The sequence below is a fragment of the Pseudopodoces humilis genome, chromosome 5, assembly GCF_049639895.1.
Source record: "Pseudopodoces humilis isolate 2021_Gansu_Grassland_sample_001 chromosome 5, ASM4963989v1, whole genome shotgun sequence".
Lineage (NCBI taxonomy): Eukaryota > Metazoa > Chordata > Aves > Passeriformes > Paridae > Pseudopodoces > Pseudopodoces humilis.
The window spans coordinates 27,012,994-27,034,247 of NC_142204.1; the positions used below are offsets into that span (position 1 = coordinate 27,012,994).

At 42.4% G+C, this 21,254-nt stretch overlaps 1 protein-coding gene across 2 annotated transcripts in view; it reads right to left on the reverse strand.

The window, feature by feature from the left end:
- Positions 1 to 21,254, reverse strand: part of UTP20 (UTP20 small subunit processome component) — a 63,741-nt gene that overhangs the window by 10,141 nt on the left and 32,346 nt on the right. For both annotated transcript variants that reach the window (XR_001331224.2, XM_005519463.3), the window contains exons 28-51: positions 20,214 to 20,357; positions 17,790 to 17,869; positions 16,665 to 16,891; positions 15,585 to 15,729; positions 15,056 to 15,143; positions 13,819 to 13,962; positions 13,147 to 13,197; positions 12,905 to 13,057; positions 12,225 to 12,380; positions 11,702 to 11,842; positions 10,775 to 10,912; positions 9,377 to 9,516; positions 8,810 to 8,889; positions 7,712 to 7,998; positions 7,091 to 7,230; positions 6,474 to 6,630; positions 5,598 to 5,696; positions 4,851 to 5,018; positions 3,980 to 4,146; positions 2,954 to 3,095; positions 2,549 to 2,665; positions 1,569 to 1,739; positions 941 to 1,069; positions 355 to 465 (exon numbers count right to left, since the gene is read on the reverse strand). Coding sequence is in view for 1 of the 2 variants with exons in the window: in XM_005519463.3 (XP_005519520.2) it covers positions 355 to 465; positions 941 to 1,069; positions 1,569 to 1,739; positions 2,549 to 2,665; positions 2,954 to 3,095; positions 3,980 to 4,146; positions 4,851 to 5,018; positions 5,598 to 5,696; positions 6,474 to 6,630; positions 7,091 to 7,230; positions 7,712 to 7,998; positions 8,810 to 8,889; positions 9,377 to 9,516; positions 10,775 to 10,912; positions 11,702 to 11,842; positions 12,225 to 12,380; positions 12,905 to 13,057; positions 13,147 to 13,197; positions 13,819 to 13,962; positions 15,056 to 15,143; positions 15,585 to 15,729; positions 16,665 to 16,891; positions 17,790 to 17,869; positions 20,214 to 20,357 (3,375 nt within the window). In the remaining variant the exon portion in view is untranslated. The remainder of the gene's footprint in view (positions 1 to 354; positions 466 to 940; positions 1,070 to 1,568; positions 1,740 to 2,548; positions 2,666 to 2,953; positions 3,096 to 3,979; positions 4,147 to 4,850; positions 5,019 to 5,597; positions 5,697 to 6,473; positions 6,631 to 7,090; positions 7,231 to 7,711; positions 7,999 to 8,809; positions 8,890 to 9,376; positions 9,517 to 10,774; positions 10,913 to 11,701; positions 11,843 to 12,224; positions 12,381 to 12,904; positions 13,058 to 13,146; positions 13,198 to 13,818; positions 13,963 to 15,055; positions 15,144 to 15,584; positions 15,730 to 16,664; positions 16,892 to 17,789; positions 17,870 to 20,213; positions 20,358 to 21,254) is intronic.

Consider the following 21,254-nt stretch of genomic DNA (forward strand, 5'->3'; position numbering starts at 1 on the left):
AGGTATTTAAAAGTATAGATGTGCCACTCGGGGACATGGCTTAGTGGTGGACGGGGCAGTGCTGGGTTAAGGGTTAGACTCAATGACCTTAAAGGAACTTTCCAACCTGAACAGTTTTACAGTTCTGTGAAGGCATGCCACACTCTCACTATAGGCAAAGAGTCTATGATTCTGGTTTGCACCAGTCTCAATAACTGAAGCCAGATAACAAGAGGAATAAAGATCAGTAAAGAAGGGGAAACGGAGTTTAGGGTTCAGCAGGGCCAAGGCACATGTCTGTGAGTGCTAGAATGGCCCACTAAGACCTCTAGCCTGTTAGACAGCTGTAAATAAAGTGAGAGACTCTTCACCAACCTGCCTGCACTGGACTCGTACTGGCTCACTCTGACCTGTGATGGCCAGCTGGGCAACCTTCTTCAGCACATCATCAATTTCAGGGACAATCAGCTTCCTGGATAAAATAGCCTGAAAATGTGAAAGCACAGTTGGAGTCACAACATGTGTGAGATGCAGTACTACAACCCGGATTACACTGGTTTCAGGGGGTACCTTAACACTGACTTTCTCACACACACAGACAGAGCAACTCAAAGGAAAAAAAAAAAAGGAAGGATGGCTTACATATCCATGTCTGTTTCTTCTGGGCAACACAGAATACCTGATCTAATGATCAGAGATGTTGATTCTTTAGCAAAAACATACTCTGATTCAAATACATTCTCATATGCATTGTGTATAAAACAGCCTCCCAAACAATTTTAAACAGTGATGACAAGTCAAACAGTAAAGCTTTGTTGATTTTTCCTCTCTTATAACAGAGAGCTTTAACAGTGTTCTATAGCCTGTTCCTGGTATGAGAATGCACAGCCTTTCACCAGGAAGCAGAATCACTGCTATTCCAGTGGGTCACAGAATGCCCACGACTGCTGCACAAAAATACCTTGAGAAGGCCAAAGGCAGTGGCCTGGCGTGATGAATCATAAATGTCTTCTTCAGCAAACCCAAGCAACACTTGGAGCTGTTTGCTTGTTATTTGACTCTTTGCATTCTTCACGAGTATTGTAACGCACTACAAAATCAAATTGCACATTGTCAGTACACACACAGTGCCATAAAATAAAAGTCCACACCAAAGCCTGACTTATACCACTTCAGCTTGAAAAGACAAACTGCTGCCCTAGAACATGTGGCTAACACTATTCGCATCACATTTTGCTTTCAGATGGCAATTTTGAAACAAAAGTAAACAAGTGAATTTCCCCCTTCCCATGTCTCACTTCAGCTACCAGAATTTACTCAGGTGGAACAAGATACTACTACAATGAAGAAAGAAGGCAAACATGTTTCTATAAAGGTATTTCTTCAGATCCAAGCTGTGTATTTTTAGGGGGCAACTATCTTTTAGTTTGTACTTGGGAAAGAATCAGCAAGGCCACATATTCCTCACTAGCTTCTGATCTCCAGACTACCTGTCCAGGGACAGCTGAGGGAGGGATCTGTAGCTGGAAGAGTCTCACTCTAGAAAGTTAATCCCAAAACAGAAATGAGCAGAGCTAGGTCTGACTTACTTTGAAACAGCTCACAACCAGGTGGAAGTTCTGGCCTTTGGCTATTCCTGTCTTGGCAAACTCTTTCAGCAAGAGGAAAAGCTGCTTGATCAGTGACTCCATATTCGTACTGACAGAAGGCAAAGGGAACTTTAAAATCCATACCAAGGACTGCAGAGCACCAGTTATCACCTGGAAGAGAGAGCCAAAGGACATCAGGTGGGTACAGTGACACTGAGAGGACTCTTCACACTCTTTTATGGACATGGCCAGGCTACCTACAACTGTGGTAAAAGGCAATTAGCTAACAAGCTGAACCTCTTTCAAACCATTTTTTAGCTGAACCTCTTTCAAACTATTGATAGGTAACACAAAGGGTTTCTCAGTTCTAAAAGCACTACCCGTGACTCAAATATTTTATAACTTTGATCTACCAGGTAAAGACATTAACACAGCATTGTTTCAGCAGATGGCAAGAATGCTTTCTGAAGCAGAGCTGCCTTCAAGACACAGAAAGCCCCACTCCAAGTATCTGACAGGGTATGAGGTATACCTTCCACTCTTGGTAAACCCAAAGTTCAACAGATTCTCCAGGCTCATTCAAACCAAAAGCTGTCCCAAAAAGTGACTGCCTACAGTGCTAGGAATTAAGACTTTGGAGTTGGATCAAAAGAAGCCACAGTTGTGACAACACTGCTCCCAGCAGCTACAGGATCTCATGAATGTCCTCACAGATAGTCTGTAAATTCCTTGTATGAACATTCTCTAGGAGAAGGTGCCCACAGTTAAACCTGCAACACAGAGCAGGGCATTCAGTCCTCCATCAGCCACAAGCCTCCCCTGGCTTCATGCCCTCAAACACCTTAATCTCTGCACACCTGTTAAAGCAGGTTTGAAAAACTGGTGGCTTTCTCTTCTCTTGCAAGTCAACTGCAAGAGGGTATTTGTGGTCAGGACTCTTCTTAGTACAGCACACACAGAACTTCAGCTCAGAACTGTACCTTGACATCCATAGATTTCAGGCAGTCTATAAGCAGCTGAACAAAAGGGTCTAACATTTCCAAAGCATGTTCCTCAGAAGAATTTACTTTGGATCTCTTCAGGCTCATGTGCAGGAGCTGTTATAGAAAGATCAGGATATTCATCTCAAAATCAGAATGCAAAAGAGTCAAGTAAGGTCCCACCACTCTTTCAGGTTATAGTAGAATTTATGCCATATCCCACCCAAATATTTCAACAGACTAAGCACTTTTTATAGCTCTCTAAGAAGCACCACTGGAGTTAAAATATACAAAGTTAAGTTAAGGCTAATGGCTGTGCTATTAAAACAATATATCCAGAATACTTTCCTTTGCATATCCTTAACAAAATTTTGAATTCAAAGTTTTTATCTGAGGAGATCTTACCCGAAGTCCTGAATCAACCAGGATATATGTGTTAGTCCTGCTGCTGACACGTGCTTTCTGCCCTCCTCTTGTGGGAGTGGGCTGGAGCAGCAGGCAGCTCTCTGGTTGCAGCCGAGGGTCTGGAGGAGGGGTAGCTTTTTTCCTGAAAAGCAGTGTAGGTAAGGCAAAGGAAAATATTCAGATATGAACCCTCTCCACAACAATCCTGCAGTTGGGAGTAAAAAGAGCTGAACTGTGCTCAGCTGCTCCCCACACTGCACGCAAATGCAGGTCCCAGATAGACCACAATGAAATAAAACCAATTTGAAAGCAGCATGATAGACAGGACTCAGACTTGAGAACAATGCCACTATTCCAGAGATAACAAACACACAATCATTTGTGTAACATCCTCAGTTTTTTCTTAGTGAACCAATCAACTTTGGAAGTTCCTTCAAGCAAATACACTTCCTGCCACTGCTCACTGCTCTTCTTTACTGATACTTCAGTTACTGATGGCCTACAAACACTGCTCCAAGAAGTCTGCAAACAGCTGTCAGATCCTAAGGAAAGCCAGCCTATGTAATTGCAAATGCAGGACACCCAAACCCAGCTCTGAGCAGTGACACCACCAGATGGAGAGAAAATCTGATGGTTCTCCTCATCTTCTGCCCCAGCAGCAAAGCAATTAAGTGAAAGCCCATGTTTTTCCTTGGCCCCATGAAAATGTTTGCAGCCTGATTCTAAACACTGTCCCTCATCCCTTCATCCTAACATCTAAATGCATGTTATCAACCCACGAGACAGTGAAAAAGCCTTGCTGAAGGTCCTGAGCACTTGCAAGAGTAGACTCCCGTGAGTTCAACAAATGCTAACTCCCATTACTAAGCTTCCTCCTTGCTCTCTGACTGCCCAAATGATTCAGTTACATTGAAAACAAAAGGGGAATGAAAGCAAGGAAACTCTCATGCATTTCTTTGGTTGGATTTGAGAAGTGCCATTTCTGCAAGCAATACCAGAGGATCTGAATAACATCCTGGAACTCACTTGGCCTTCTCAGTAAGCAGAGGCAAATTTTCACTGATGAGACCATGACTGAGGAGGAGGAGGGATTCTGCATTCATGTCTGAGTTGAAGATCAGCCCTGCCATGATGTGACGCAGTGCCTCATGTACCTTCCGGACTATCTTCAAGCTCGTAGTGCTCTCCAGAGTCTGCAGGGGTAAAACCATGAGAATTTCAGAGGACAGCCTGATGGCAAATATCTTTTATCTATATTCAGAAATCATGGGAAAAACTAGAGCAATTTCTCTCTCATCATGTTGTCATAGTCCCAGCTCTTTATGTGAACAGCATCTCATGGCCTCAGCTCTGCACCAACATCCCTCCCTTCCTCTCCAGCCTCTTGTCAGTGTCCAGCCAGTTCACCTATTGCCACCAGGACACAAGATCTAATGAGCAAACCAGGGTTCCATTCCTGTGTGAGCTTGCATTCTGCTAAAACATATGCATCTTTGAAAAGGCAATTATTGCATGTGGATAGACCCTGGACACATCCTGTTGACATTTCCTCCATGCACAAGAGATTAAACCACAGAGCAGCATTGCAGGACTTCTTTCCAGAGGAAACAAGAGTGGGCAGTGGAAACAAGAGGGAGAGTGCATGGAGAACTCAAAGTGGCATGTTTCCACTCCAGCAGCAGTAAAAAGCTTCCCAGAATGCCACTCCCTGCCCTGGACATCAACAGTAAAGTTTCACTTTTGAGCTGGTTGCACACTGCTTTCCCAAAGGAAAATGGGAAGCCAAAGCAAGATTCCATAGCTGATTTCAAAGTAGCCACGCAGAGGCTCTAGAATCATCTTACAGAATTGAGAGTGCACCAAGTTAATAGGAGAGACTCTGATTGACTTTTCTTACCTCTTTCAGTGGCAGAATAAGTTTTGTCACCTGGCCCCTTCCTATGAACTTTCCAAGAATTTCATAGGAATCGTAACTCTTGTTTTTGCGTGCTTCCATGATCTTGGAGACAATTCCTTTCACCTCTTTCTCTTCAGCTACATTCCCAAACAACTCCTGGTTGAAAATCTTTGGAAAACAGGCAAGAGAAGTGAATGAGAGAAGAAAAGCAGGTTCCTTCAGTAGCAACAGAACAACACTATTTTTCCCCAGTCACAGAAAAAACAATTCTCCAGGTTTCCTACAAATCATGTCTGTCTTTCCTTTGTCAATAAGAACATCCTAGTTTAAGCACACCAGATGAAAACACTCTTCTCTGTGGTGTTGCAATACAAGGAATGGGACTGCAGTCAGATCAATACACCCCAATATACCCCATCTGTATGGCCAGCTGAGCTCCTGGGCTCTGTGGGACTGAGTCTGCTGACTTCCTCAGCCATTTAGAGTACGGGAAAACATAGTCAGGTGTCTTAATCTTGAATCCATCCTCTCCTCTCAGGATGCAGGGCTCAGGATACAGCCCCAGCGATATGTGACTTCTCTATTCTCTTGATTACCCTCTACAAAGGGGTTTACTGATGCCTCCTTCCTTGGCAGTACACACACAATAGCCTGGTTTGCCACCAAGTCAGAGACAAAACCTTCCCCCCCAGAATATGTCCCAAGCACTTCATGACGCTTTTTCTTTCAGTCTTGAATAGCTTTTACCTCAATCAGGATATCTAAGCAGGGGTCCAAATCACCAGCACTGAGCTTGGTAGCAAGGCCCTTCAGTAACAAGTTCACAGTAAAAGTGAGCACATGGAGCTAAAGAAAAAGAGAACAGATCATGTTTCCAACCTTCTGCACTGACTTCTTCAATCATACTGGATGGGGACACTCCCATACTAGAGACATCACAAGTCACACACTGCACTTCAGCTCTCAATAAGAAAAAGAAATGCTGGGAGCATGAGAATCCATGTAGTGGCAACAGGAAAAGGATCCTACCACATAGTGATAAGAGGACTGGTACCCCCTCTATCCCCAGTGCTCTTACTGGCATGTTTAGGCTGCTCTTATTGGTGCTTTCACTGTTACAGCAGCTAGAAGCTCACGCTCCTCCACTGTGGTAATTCACATGAAAAATTATTCTTAACCCAAACCATGTGAAGAGGAAAGATGAATTAATAGTCAGAGCCTTGGCTCTGGATCTAGGAAGCAAGCCTTCAATTAGCATCACCACACACTGTCTGTACAGTCTCTGTAGCAACTCCCCTCAGATACTGCTTAGCCCTCATGACCTTGCTGAATGATTTCCTCTAATCTTACTGCAACCAGAAATTCATCCTTCCCATTAATACCTCAACTCTTCACTAGGAAAATGGCTTAGACTCTCAGTTCTTTGAGGGTACAGATCCTTATTTGACACTTGGCAGGGCATAACAAAGACTGATGTAGGCATTAGCAACAGTATTTACTTGCATTATACCAAGCTATTCTGCCAGTGCAAAACAATTTCAATAGCAACTTCCCTTTGGATTCTCCTCCCAGTACATTAAAGAAAGCCTACAGAGAGCAGAAGAGGAAGAATTTCAGCATTACCTGGTACCCATGGATGAGTGCAGACCGCATCTCCTTTAAGATATACAGAAGGTAGTGCACTCCCAACACTTCCATGATTTTAACGAGGGTGTTACGGGCAATGTCCCGTATTTCCTGAAATCTGTTTCTCAGGAATGTGCAGACTTTCAGTAGGATGCTGGAAACAAAGACAGACAGCTTTGTTCATCTCCAAGCAGAGCAAAACTAATTACACTGCCAAGGAGGCTGCTTTTCAGCCTTGTTTCACAACCACAGCTGTACTCACAGCCAGCCTCACAGAGAGGTTTTATAGGCATACACACACCTACTGTTCTTCAGGATGTTTTAATCATTGTCTTTTCTTTCTGTACATTATTCCTTCCCCAGCACAACCAGCCCTGCCTCTGCACCTTGATTCACAGCTCTGCTCTTAGGTAAGGATTTACAGAAAGCAAATGCTGAGGTGCAGAGGTGCATGTCACTAGGAATAGGAATTTCCAAAATAAGTATTTATGGATTGTTAGGATGTCCCTCTTGACTTTAGCCGTGTACGTAACCACAGCTTGAGGAAAGTGACTGCATTCATTTGCTGCACAATGAACAGCCCCCTGGGATTTAAGGAACTCCAATGGATTTACCTTGGTAGGTTAGCTTCCATCACTTCCTGGGGAAGACACTGCATCATTCTGACCATTGCAAAAGCTAACGGTACACGAACCACCTCATCATCATTCACAACATTGGATTTCACAAGCTTGTGCTCCTCGTCTCTTTTAACCTTTTTAAGAGAGCAAAACACAATGCACTTTTAATATACAGAAACAAATCCTGCTTTTTCTCAGCAAATCCTAGAAGAGGCCAGTACAACAAGCTCGTATCTTCTGGTGACTGCAGGAAAAACCCAGACAGCTAAAGGACAGGTGAGATAAATCCCTGTGTTCTCAATACAGAAACTAGGCTGGTGCTAGCAAGTGGCTGAGAACTCTTCAAGAGGTTAGACAAAGTGAATCATTTCACTTGCGTAGGTTGAGACAGTTCTCAGCAGGGAAGTTAAGACACCACATCCACACTGACCAGAGGGCCTGTCAGTAATCTCTATGACTCAGCAAAGGGTATGAAGCCTTTTCTGTGCTTTCAGATTGTCTCTCTCCAGCTGCATCTATTTTTTTCAATGTGTTGCATTTTCACTGGCTCTGAAGCAGTATCCTAATCCTTAAAGCACCAGCCTACAAAAGACCTTTCAAATGTCAACTCCTTACCTTTGCAACAATACACCTGTGCAATTTAGGCAAGATGTTGACCGTAACTGTTTCTTGAATGTGTTTGATCAGACACTGAAGCTCCTCTTTATTTCGGGGTAAGAACGAAACAGGCTTGGGCACTTGTTCAGCATTTTCAGACGGCTCAGCTGCTTGCTCAGGTTCCACTGGCTTCTCAGTGAGATTCTTCCCATTCTTTTCTTCAACTTCCTCCTCTTCCCCTTCACTCTGCTCCAGCTCCATGGCTTCTTCAGCCTCCACCACTGGCTCAAGGTCCATGGCAGCTTCTATCAAGTAATTGCCAAAAGTACAGGTAAATACAGGAGAATACAAAACTTGAGCCCTTAATTGAGACTCTTGTAACAGCTTAGTTCTAGATAAAGCTCCTACCTATCACCAGTGACAGCAAATCACCAATAAGCACCAGGCTTCTTCTACTGGGTAATGAAGCTTTGGCTTGCTGGTCTTTGATAACCACTCCTTAGAGCCAGGTTTAAAGCAAAGACAATGTCACTCTGTGTCTGTACCCCATAGTCAGCTTAGCAAAGGTTAATGTGCTTGAACTATAGAGAACTGCCATTCACTTAAAACTGAGGATTTCACAGGGCAAGAGGTACCAACAAGCAGAGCTGTGATGTATCCTCCTCCTTCACCCAAAGGTCCCAACATAGGTAACCACAATAGTGAAGAAGCTAAAGAAGGACTCCATCCTGTGAAATGGTGAGGGAAGCAAGGTGAGGACATCTAGGCTGCAGATAACCATGAGAGCAGCCAACACCAAAGATAAAAAACTCAGCTGTGTCAGCAGCCACATGGCTAGCTGCAGACCTTGAGAACCACACAGGTTCTGGGCTGTTTTGGTTTACAGATGCCTGGGATGGAGTGGTAATGTGGAGATGATTCCTTACACCTCTCCTGACTTTGTCAACACACAGGAGGAAAATCTGTACTGCTCCTGAGGAGAAAAGTCAACACTAGCTTCCAGTATGCCCATTCTAAAAAGGAGTAGCTGCTGTCAACAGTAAAACACAAAACTTTGATTAGCTGCATTTGAGCAGTTTGAGGTAGTGTTTTTACAAGCAGACACAAAAAGCTCACCTTGGCTGTCAATGGTCACAAGCTGCTTTTCAAGTGTTTCATGGTCAAAGTGAAAGGCTTCCAGCACTGTCTCTAACAAGCTGCAGAAGGAAAACATGAAGAAAGATCAGCTCTCTGCACAAAAAGAAGAGGATGTATATACACACACAACAGAAAAATCTTACAAGTACTTTTTGGAAAATATCCTATTCAGTGACATTGCACCGTAATGAGGTTTATCCTGAAAACCCCCAGAAAATAAAAACTGGTTACTTCTCAGCTGCCTGAACTTTATGACCTTGCTCACTGTGAAGCCTCACAGAGAGTGGTACTGGAGCAATGGAGGTGTTCCAGGAGCAAGCATAGCCTGACAGAACCACTGCCATGCATTCAGTGAGACATGGTGTTAAAACTTCATAGTTGCAGGCAGCAAGCCATGCCCACCTTCACTTGCCTAGGTCCATCTCAAAGTCAGCAATCTCTCATCTCAGGGAAGAGGCTAAAATCCATGTGATGCTCCTAAAAACACTGAATTGTGCCTAAGCAGTCTTTGGAGAAAACCAGAGCAGCACTGCTCACAGTACCCACCTGACTCCCAGCTTCGTACCGATCTGTCCTGTTTGCAAGACATGGATGAAATGCTTTAGGTGGTACAAATATGCTGACCATGAAAGATGCCGGCAGACAGCTCCAATAGCTTCAACTGAGGCTGTTACCATATTTTCATGCTGCTCAAAAGAGAGAAATTCAGTTGCTGTTAGCACTCACAATGGTCATATGTCTAAAGCATCCTTTACTCAAAGCAACAAGAGACAGAAGTAACATCTGTCTAGTGGGGGTGCCTGGGATTTGGTATTTTTAGATGTCCACCTGAGCACCATGTTAGGAAAAAATCCCCCAAAAATCACAGTCCATCAAGCAGATCTCCAGACCCACTTCCTCCAAATTTTTCTGCATACATTTCATTTTTCATATACTTCAACCTATGGGCTCGCTTGCATTAAGAACTAAGAACAGGAACCAGTCAAGGCATCCAACCACAAACACACGGCACATTGCTGGGCTATGCTGTTCGACTACAAACCCATTTAAGGTGTGACATAAAATGTGTATTTCTTCACCAAAGTTTCAATCAACACATTTTACTGCCCTCTGGTTGAAGAGCTACTCAGTCACTCTACTGAGGGGCACAGCCTGCACTGCTGCAGAGAATCAGTCCAGTGCCTGACTCTAATTGTTTCAGCTTCAGAAAAGCATTTCTGACAGTAAGCAAATTAGACATTTACTTGGCTTGACAGAAGCAGGTCTGCTGTTCTTCTGGTAGTGTGCAAGGAACTACAGAAGTATGAAACCTTGCTTTTCAAAGCCACAGGTGGAAAGTCTATCCACAATGACATTACAAGTAATTTCACTGAAATTGACTAACAAATGTCACTCTTCAAATTTTAATTACAAAGCTGCTGTTGATTTCAATGTTTTCTGCCAATTCCTGCAGTTTCTCTCTAAATCCAGAGAAAACCATATTTATTCCCACCTCTGTTACTAGGCACAGATTATATTCCCACAGTCTACTGTCAAAGAGTAACTAATCTCACAACTAAACAGGAAGACAGAAGTTTGGAGGCAGAGGGAAAAAATAAGAAACTGATTACCAAAAATAAAGATAAATAAAACCCCAAATAAATCTTTTTATTTAAAGATAAATAAAAACCCAAAAAACTACAACAATAAAAAAACCCTAACCCAAACAGTTTTCTGAGATCAACTTTTGAGAAACAGGATAAGTTTAGCAGATATAGGATTGGGCCCAGACTGCACTTGTACTTTCCAAACTCTTTCTGCCACCAAAACCAGCACAGAACTTTTGCCTACAATGGAGACGTTCACAAATATATCAGCTATCTAAAGAGGTTAGGTTGTTAAGGCAAATGCTATATAAGAAAGGTGAAAATATTCAGGTGGATGCATTCAATTAAAAGAGCCTACCTTAAGCATTTTTTCACTGAAAATGGCAGTTGTAGCATAAGGCATGATGTAGTTCTGGAGGGATTTAGAAGACAGCACAAGCTTTTCTTCAGTGAGCTGCTTTGCCAGTTTCCTCAGAGCTCGTGCCCTCCTATGGATCTGAGTCAGACATGGGAGACAGTGAATGAGGTGGTGCTTGAGTCACAGCTAGCACAAGAGAGCATGTACATCCAGCAGTTCTGAAAATATCCCAGTTTTAGGTAATGGCATAAACATATTAGTCATTTCCAAGGCATGCCCTTTTCCTTAAATCTCTGGGTTTTCACTTTTCCTTCAATAGATATTCCAAGTCAATGGCATTGTGGATTCACAATCATAAGACTGTGCTATCTTCAGTTAGACAAGGGAGGCAACTGCAGACAGCAGCTGCTGCAATGAGATGCAAAGACCAGAGAAAATTACAAGTTAAAAACTTACAACTTCGCATATAACTACAGATGCAGCAAAGACTCTCTCAGATTACATCTCTGAAAGTAGAAGAAATGTATTTTCACACTGCAAGAAAAACCAGGAGACCAGGCTTCGTGTAACATTTATATTGCAAAGGTTTGTGAATGGGAAAAGGCTGCAGAGCCTCCAGACTGAGAGCAGCAGGGAACAGGCAAGAAAAAACAGAGACCCATTCCATGCCTATGTCAGAGGGATCTTCAGGATACTGCTGACTGTGGGCTGTCATAAACCCAAGACATTTCTAGATAGAAACATGACTTTGATTCTCAGTTAGTCCTGATGTTGTCCACATCCCTCTTTTTTGTAATGGTATCTAATGACACAAGTTCAACTTCTCTGCAGACAACACACAGATGCTTTGCAAAACATACCCTCACAGTAAGATGCCTTTGCTTGGCAGGTGGGGACAGGCACTAAGAAATGCCTGCTGTCTTTTACCTGCATGTGTTTCATGTTCTCAAAGAAGTCCATGTCAGGATCATGGCGGTTGGTCAGCTGGACCAAATCCTGGAATTCAGGATTTGTTGGGAATGTCTGAATGAGGCAGGAAAGCAGTGATGTGTAGTCCTGCTGGATGCTCTACAAATAGCAAGTAGTGAATGTTAAGTATTCCTTGTAGAGGCTGGTACACGCTCCTGAGAATAGCAGTGCTGTCATTTGCAAGTGTTTCAGTTAAACGTCCTAATTCTTGGTAACAACAAATGCACCTTTTATGGACTGCATATAAGTTAAAGCCTCCCCTCCAAAGAACAAGTTACAACTAAGAAAAGCTGAACAACAGCAGAGAAACACAGCTAATTTCTATAATTTTTCAGGCTTTTGTAAAATTTCAAATGAAGGGTAAGTTTATAGTGGGTACCTGGACTTCTTATCCCAGTACAGGATTTTGAGATCTCACCCAAAAAACACCTCATTACCCTGAAGATAGCTGGAAATGTGTCATCAGATACCACTGCCTTACCTCAGTCTTACTCTTCAGACCCCTTCTCACAGACTCCAGGAGAGTGTGCTGGATTAGCTCCTTGTACTCATCTTCTGTGTGGCTGATTTCTGCTAGTCGGTGGATGAAACTGGTCAAGCAAAGGCTTGCGTTGTCACTAAGAGCCATATCCCCAAGCTGAGTGGATGAAGAAACAGCACCACATGAGTCTGGCTATGACACCTTTCCCTTCCCAAAAGCTTGGACAGAACAGTACCACTGGACACAACATATTAAGTCCTGTAGAGACTTAGAAACTCTTGAGAGCTTTCCTATAGAAGTTCTAGTCCCAAATTAATAATGCCCACCCTACCCAGGAGGAAAAAATCTTTTAGATTCATCAGCAGGCGCACACAACCAGAACATGTTGCAACAAATAGAAAATCAGCCTTTCAAGGCTGTAATGTGCCTTTTATCCAGTACAAATGACCAAACAGTTCCAGGGCTCAGTGACAGAAAGTTGTGCTGCACTGTATTTTCCTTTTGGGACACACAGATGAAAAAGTAAACAGATAGAACTTCAAAAACGTGTTTGCAAGAATAACTAAAGATACTTTCTGCATGTTACGTGATGTCAAAAAACAGCCAATGGAAGTAAGTTTAAAGTTAGATTCATCATGGACACATGGTGCATACAGTGAGAGAAGGAATATTCAGCCAACCTGGATAGTATAGAAGCAGTTGTGCATAACAGGGATGAGGAAGTCAGTATCCACTGTCTGCATTTCCTTGATGTGGGCTGTGATTGACTGAAATGCTGACAGACGCACATCGAAGTCAATATCATCCAGATGTCGCTGATCAAAGGCATTCAGCTAAGGCAGAGCAACAAGTCGTTAATGAAAAATGACAGAAACCTGATCGTACCATATTGGGGGAAAAAGGGAGCAAAGAAACTACGTACCTTAACAACATCAGTAATATATACCAACTTAGCGTCTAAGTCAGATAAAGTCTAAAAAGAAACATAAAAAACCCAGTTAACTCTTTTAGTTGTCAAAAACTTGGATAACTCAAGACTTTCAAGACTTTACCACTCGAGACAAAAAATAAATAAAGCAGCATTAGTCTTTCTCATGTTAGAACCTCTGTAAGAGCCTTTCTCATGGAAGTTGGAGGATACATGTTTCAAGTTTCTAAGTTCCTAAATATCTACACTGAATGTTTCCTGTGTTTCACTGCTAAGAAGTTTTATGTAAGTCACTTCAAAGTAATACAGAACAGCCTAGTATAAACTGTGAGAGAAGAATATGAATAAAAATGATCTTCAGGATACTGAAATCCATTCTTATTTCATTAGCATGCAGGATTTGCTGTGGTTGAAGTGCTTTACTTGGCTCCTCTTACACTAAAGATCCCTGGTGAGGCTCACATCAACCAGGCTGTAAGCCAAAACTTTTACAAATCTTTGTGCAGCTCATTAATTTCTATCACATAGAATTCTGTTACTTTCACTTCACACAAGAAGTAGATTAAAAATGTTTTTAAGTCATGTATACTTCTGTTACTTTGTTCTTGATCTCTCAGAACAAATTTAAAAAAAAAAAAACCATAAGAAGATGTAGAAATGCAATACCTGAAATACCAAGCACAACTTATTCCGAGACAGTTTGTTCTGGATGACAGAAAAAAGCTTTGCCAGTGGTTTGAGAAAGCTGGTGGGGTTTGAGCAATGCCTCAGCAAGTTCTGCACTGTCTCCAGAATGTCAATTTGTGTACCCTGAAAGAGACACATAACTCTCAGTAAGTATTCAAACCTAACAAGATTATTTCATTTCCTTGGGACACATTTCAAGACACAATGTGAACACGGCTGTACTTTTCTCAGACCAGAGATGCTGAATGATAATAAAAAATTAGAAGGAAACAATGCAATCATAAAATCTCTCAGAGGTACTTGCAACCTTTCAATTAGAAACAGAACAGTGTTAAGAGATGACTGTCAGCACAAAAATTACTTCTTTTATGTGTCTTTCCCTGCAACTCAAAGGTCAGGAGAACTAATAGAGCTTTAAAAAGTAGACTTGAATATGTGAGATGAACATTAACAGCACCATATACTTCACTGAACCACAGAACAGGTCAGGCTGGAAAGGACCACGGGGGATCAATTTGGTCCAACCTCCCTGCTCAAGCAGGCTCATCCCAGAGCACATGGCACAGGACTGCATCCAGACAGTTCTCGAGCATCTCCAATGAGGGAGACTCCAATGACTCTCTGGGCAATGTGTTCCAGTACCTGGTCACTGCACAGTAAAGAAGCTCTTGTATGATCTCCCTCAACAGAAATCACATGTGGTCCCCTATTGATTCACAGATTTAAAACCCCCAAATAGTACTGTATACAGCTTGCTTTTGCTTTTCATCCTGCAGCAGACTAGTGCAGCACTGCATACCACACATGCTACATCCCCAACCACATGTATTCACATTGCTGTCCAGATGCTGTGGCTTTGGGGTGTATAAAATCCACAGTGAAGAAGAGCAATTATTTCAAACACCACAAGTAATTTGGTGGCTTGACTACAGTGACGAAGAAAGTAAAGTCTGCATTATAACTTCTGCAGGCCTTCCACATGAAAAGAGGAAACAGAATCAGTCTGGGCACTGGCACCTCTGGGTGAGTAGTGCACATCAACACGCAGTGGCACCACATTCAGAGCAGACTACAAACACATGAAGACTTACTGCAGGCTAATAATGAGAAATGGCATGTAATCAGTAAGACTTTAAACTGTATCTTAAACAAACAAATATACTTTATTAAAGAAAAACGTATGTTTAGTAGGGGGGAGGAAATAATTTTTACCTACCTGCTCCATGTTACTCTGATAAAGGAAAGGGAGGAGAAGGCTCACAAGCACTGAATTCTGGCTCTTCTCTTGTATGAATTTGCTGATCCTGCAAAATTGAACAAGGTAATTTACTCTTTTATATCATTTCAATCACCAGTACAGAGCAAAGAAGTCTGTCAGCACTAGTATAATTTCACAAGGCTTTGTCAGCCTATCCAGGCTAACAGAGCATACCCACCAAATTCACAGTCCCAATCTAAGCATTCAGTTCCACATGACTGCAGGCATTTCTGCACCTTCTTCTAGTCTCAAGAGACATCAGGTTTGAGTACCAGTAACAAAACCAGCTAGATTCAACTCCTGAAAACTTATCACCTCAGTAACCAGCAAATTGCAAGGTCAATGACAGATCCAGGTATTTACAACTGTTGTAAATTTAAAAAGTTTGAGACATACTGTTTTTTAATCTGGAAACTATTACAATAAGCCTATTTCTTCCTCCCTCCTTCTAGGTTTTTAACCATTTCAGGCTCTAAGAATTACTTACTTGGAAAGTATACTCAGCTCTTTGCTGACTTGAGCTCTGTACTTCTTCTTTTTCACCTTCTCCACATTTAACATTGTTTTGCTGAAGTACTGAAGTATGGCAGGAACATGAGGCAGAACCAACTGGCAGCCCAAGCTGAGGGGCTCTGTAAGAGATATGACAGTTAGCAACACCCAAGAAACTACTGCAAGAAACAGAAGTGAGATCCAACCCTATACAAAGGGGAAATCAAGATAAACAAGGCTTCATTAATGGAAGAATAAGGAAATGGGACCTATAAACGTGCAGGGCAACTGGTGGCTGGGAAGAAGCACCAGCACTTGCTGAGACAAAGGCTAATATGTCTGAGTTAAGAAAGCAAAAAAAGAAAGCAAAGAAAGCACACACCACTCTCCTCACAGATTTCAGTAACAGCCCTTGTAAGTGTAGGATTATCAGAAGGTACCAAGGACATTCCTCAAAAGTAGTAACATCTCCTAAAAAGACTGAAGGATTTGTAGATGTGGTTTTCTTTATTCCACCACTGACCTCTTGTGTAAAATCAAAGCTGCCATAACAAGGGCACACCCTCCTTTCCACTAGCTTTGAGTGCTGCAGGTGAAAGATGTCTCCACAGCATCAAACACAGCACACTACTGTTCTGGCTCCTAACTCTCAAAAAGGCCAGGTCTTTCCTGTCAGGGAGCACAGACTAAACATCAAAGTGATACAGGATCACGTGCATACAGGAGGGGGGCTTTTACATAAAATGTGGTGTTAGGTGCAGAACCAAGTCAGCAATGTAGTTCTTGAACTTGTATAAGTTAAAGCTTCACAGACAGAACAGGTCAACATTTCCCTCTTCATAGAGAATCTCTCAGTGCTCAGGACCCTGACACTCAAATGTGGATCTCATCCGTCATCAAGCAAGCAGGACTTCACAGTTCTTGGGCACAAGACAAATTTGTACATTGATGTTTGCATTTCTGCTGGGAGGTCCTCTTCCCCAGTACTCTTAGCCAGCCTAGATAACCTCACCATAATCTAACACCTGCATCTAAAGCACCCGACAGGTCTCTCAGAACTCTCAGGCAGGCATACCTTCTGTCACGTCTCCAGCGGCCACAACAACACAGTCAGTCACGCTCAAACTGGAAACCTGCTCCGTGGGTTCAAAATCTGGGCTGTTGAGAAGGCTATCAGCAATGTCCATCACAAGGTTGGATGTGGCCTCAGACAGATTCTTGGCTGACAGCACGGCAAACACATTTGTCAGTATATCACTCTCTGGATGATCTGGCTGCTGCTTGGCCAGCAAAGGGAAATACCTGAGAGAATTATAAATTCAAAATTTATAATTCAGAGGTTATAAAGAAGTTCACTGAAAATTAGATTCAGAATTTTCAGCTTATAATTCTTTTGTGTGAGAAGCCACACAAAAAATAATGACCGTCTCCCACTTCAACCAAGAAAAAAGCGCACAAAAACCAGAACAGTGTCATGAAAAATACAATGAATGGAGGTTGAGAGGTTATCAAGTCCCTTTTCTAATCCTTTCTCCACAGCCTCTTAATCTGCTCCTAACGCAGTGATCCAACACCATTTTCAACAGAAGTCTGCACATAAGGTCTTCATGTCTACCAATGAGGTGTCTCAAAAGAAACACCAGGTACTTTAGCAAAAGAAAAATAGTGAGTCTGTGGAAAAGGCAAAAATCACTCAAGACAGTTGAGCTGGAACTTCTCACAGTGTCTGAATCAAAGAAAGCTCTTTTACAATTTTCAGTAACAGACTCTCAGCCACAGATTCTGTGCTGAACTTGCCCATTCTGTTTCATAAAAGAGAAAGAAATAGACTCACAAAAACATGAATGAAATTATATATTGCAAAACTGACTTCCCAACTCACAAGACTAAGAAGTCATTGGTCAAGATGAACATATTCTAAGAAGTCAGACCTCCTCCTCACCTGTGAGTTGATTTGGGCTGCATATGTGCTTAATATATATGCATTAATATATGGAAAAAGCAGCTTATTAAAAAGTGAGTTCTTGCATAAACTGGAAAGCTTCCCAGCTGCTTTGACTGCTATCAAAAGAATAAGAGTCTAACAGAAAAAGAAAGTATGGTTTTGGACACAATTATTCACAGCCTGTTAGTGTGCTCTTCTTCCTTGTGTTTTATGTATTCAGATGTACTTAGGCTTCTTTGCCAGAAGAACACTTACCTGGGATTCTTACTCCAGGTGTGAATGAGTTTGAGCAGGAAAGTTGGAGAATACTGACTCTCTGAAGCCAATCTGCAGACCTAAAAGGAGAGAAAAATCATACACCAACGCAACACATTTAAGTAAAGCCACTTTAAAACCTCATCTCTAACAAAGACCTCACATTCTATAGTTTACCATTTTTATGAAGTAATTTCAACCTTTTATAAAGGTTTTAAAACCTTTTATTCCTCAATATTTGCCAAATGACTCTTAGATCATTGCACTTCTGTTTATATAGTATTCCAGCTACCATTTTTGTCCTCCCCTTGAAAGTGGATTCCCATGATGCCTCACATTTGCCACAGAGACTTAGCAACCTCTCCCAGACACACCTATGAAATCTCAAGTACAGCACCCAAAACTCACTCCTCCCACACTTCTTATGTCCTGACTGCAGCACCTGGTCTGTATCTCCATGGCCTCACTGGAGAGGCTGGAACACTGTACTGCATCCCATGAATGGGACCTTCTAACAGGGTTCTGTGTCCAAAACAACCCCACCTCAGAGGTGCCTAGCCTGAGCCACACAGGATAGCTGCTGATCCTTCACCACTGGACACAGGCTAAGGTGACCCAGTGCACCCTCCTCTCTCCCACTCCACAACCCAACAGGCTCCACCCAAGTCACACAGGTGGGTTTCCACCGTGACCACTGCTGGACTGTCACCAGGGCACCACTACTGAGCACACAGGCAGAGCAGGCTCCAGTGCACCCAGGGGTGGTAGGCAGAATGGTGCATGTGGGGTTTGGACTAGCTCAGTTTGCTCAAGACCTGAGTATAACAGAAAAGAAGGTAAGTCTAACCATCATAGCCAGGATCTTAGAAATCTTCTTCTCCTGTCTCAAAAGCTGGTAATACTACTGCCCTGCATAAAACAGAGATTTCCTGGATGATATACAATGGAGAGTAAATCATTAATCCAATCCCACAGGAATGCTGCTGTGCAGGCTAAGAAGCCTCAGCAGCAAAATCCTGGGCTATGAACAACAGCAAACTCCAACTGCAGGTTCAACAGGTGTAAAACAATTTGTCCTCTCCACGAGTTTTTACATACCTCAGTTCTGGTTTTAAAAAAGGAAAGCACACAAGTCAAAACGATACTTTTGCCAAAACCAAATCTTCATGAAGTTCACCAGAAAAGACTCCAGAGGGAGCTTCTGGATCATACTACCATTCAAGCTTCAAAACCGTTCGTCTTCCTGACATACATAAGGACAAGAGGCATTCTAACTATTTTGTGACAATAGTACATCTTGTTCAGAGTTACTCAGAATTTGCAAACACTGTGCTCCCTGAAAGCTTTAAGTGTTTTGCTGATTTAAAGCCTGGGCTGCACTGGAACTGCAATAAATGTTCACTGCTTTTCCCACGTAGCACCCCAGCTATAAGAAGACTCCATGGACAAAACAGGAACATGCACTTCCCTGCTGCTCAGCCCAGTGCAATACAGAGCTATATGCACTGCCTGGTTCTCTTTTATCTACTGTTTGTCCACACAACCATACTACACATCACATATTGCTACTGGTAGAGCAGAGAAACAATGTAGGAGTAAAAAAACACAATGTCTAGAGAAGCAGCTCTGCAGTTTCATAGACTATACCAGTGCTCTTTAGCAGGCTTTTCTGCTCCAAGGAAGTTGGACATTTGAATACCTCAAAAGCTTCTGTAGAAGAGCACTCCTGGAGTAAGCCCCTCTTACTCAGTTAACCTTTTCATGGACACAACTGCTTTTAGAGCAGACAACCCATCAGCTGGTACAGGCACTCCCAGACAAACCCAGAGCCCTTGCACTGACAAAGACAACACAGTTTAATTTTAAATTCTGTGTTCTCTCTCTATCTCACAGCAGTGCATTTTCCAACCTCAGAGGTGATCTGAATTTCTCTTATAAAAGCCACAAGCCTGTGCTTTGTCACTGTGCTCACATGGAACACTTGGAAGTAGGCACAAGGCCACATAGCCTACAGACCCTGCTGGGTCCTTCCTTTTCTGCAGCAGCATTTGTTTCTGCAGTCCCTACCCAACAACTGTCACACAGAAAAGCAGCAAAGTGCACCTAGAAATGACTCATATTATTTAGCTTCCCTGAAGCATCTAGGGAAGAAGTCTGCTTCTGTGGTTAAAGAACAAAGAAATGGCATCCATCTTATGCAGATTAATTAATTTGTACTTTAATTTGTGACTTACTTATTCCAGGACTAATCAGACACGAGCCAAGAAATTGGCCTTGCACAGACACACTGAAATGCCAGAATCTGTCCAAGGCCACATCAGTCTAGTGACGGACATAGCAGACATGATTGACTCTAGTACAGCAGGAGTTTTCTGCATGGTACATGTTTCAAACAAGTTATTTGGAAAAACAAGAAATGCTTACCTGAGGCCATACCACAGCATGGAAAACTGCATCAATCTCTTCTACACTAAAGCTGTAGGTCTCGTGATCAGAAAAAAACTCTGCCACAAGCTTGAGACCAAGACGTCTCAAATTCTTCAGTGGATTAATCAACCTAGGTTGGACCTATTAAAAAAAAAAACAAACAAACAAATAAAAAACCCAACCCAGTAAGACCTTGGCAGAACAACTACTAACTACTTGCTCTGAAATTAAATCCAGCAATTCATTGACCACATCCAGATACAGCCTTTGCAGAAACTTCTGTTTTCTCTTGTAACTTGTTCACAGGAGCAACCCACATCTCAGAGTTGACTGAAATTTTTCTAAAAGGGGCCTGCCTGTTCCTGCATTGAGTCACACAGGACTCCTTCAGCTCATAAAAAAATCTATGCTGATAGGTTTAACCCAGTAGCATCTGCCCCTTTTGGACACAATGCAGAAAGCTACACCACAATTAATTAGATTTCCAACTTTGATACTTAAACAATTCTGTTCCACACTTGAAAGGACCCAAATCAGCTCTCCAAAGTGAAGTTGTACTTTGAACACCAAGATCTTCTGGGAAGAAAATAAATCAACAGATGAAGAGAAGCGGGGAGGAACAGAGAAGGGAAGAATTATGTCTTCCAGCAGAGTAGAATGGGTGCTATAGCATTTGGTTACAGGAAGGTGCTTCCTGTACCCATTTAGTTATGTTCCATAGCATTTCTTGGGAAAAACATTTCAATAAAGAAATTCATGCACTGCTGCATTCTGACTCTCCTCCCTGAGAGGAATCTTGAGTAATCTAAATTATCTCCATACTGTGCAAAGCAGCTCACAGCACAAGCACATGAAGTAGCTCCACAGTGCAAGAGGTAATGAACTTCAGCCTCAGAAACAACAGAGCCACATGAGAGCAAATAAAAACCACTGTCTAATATTGGAGCTCTTCTGGGTCTCTAGTTCATACCATGATCCACCACATACAATCCAAAATCACAGGTAAAAAAGACAAAGAGGAGATGGTAGGAACTGATC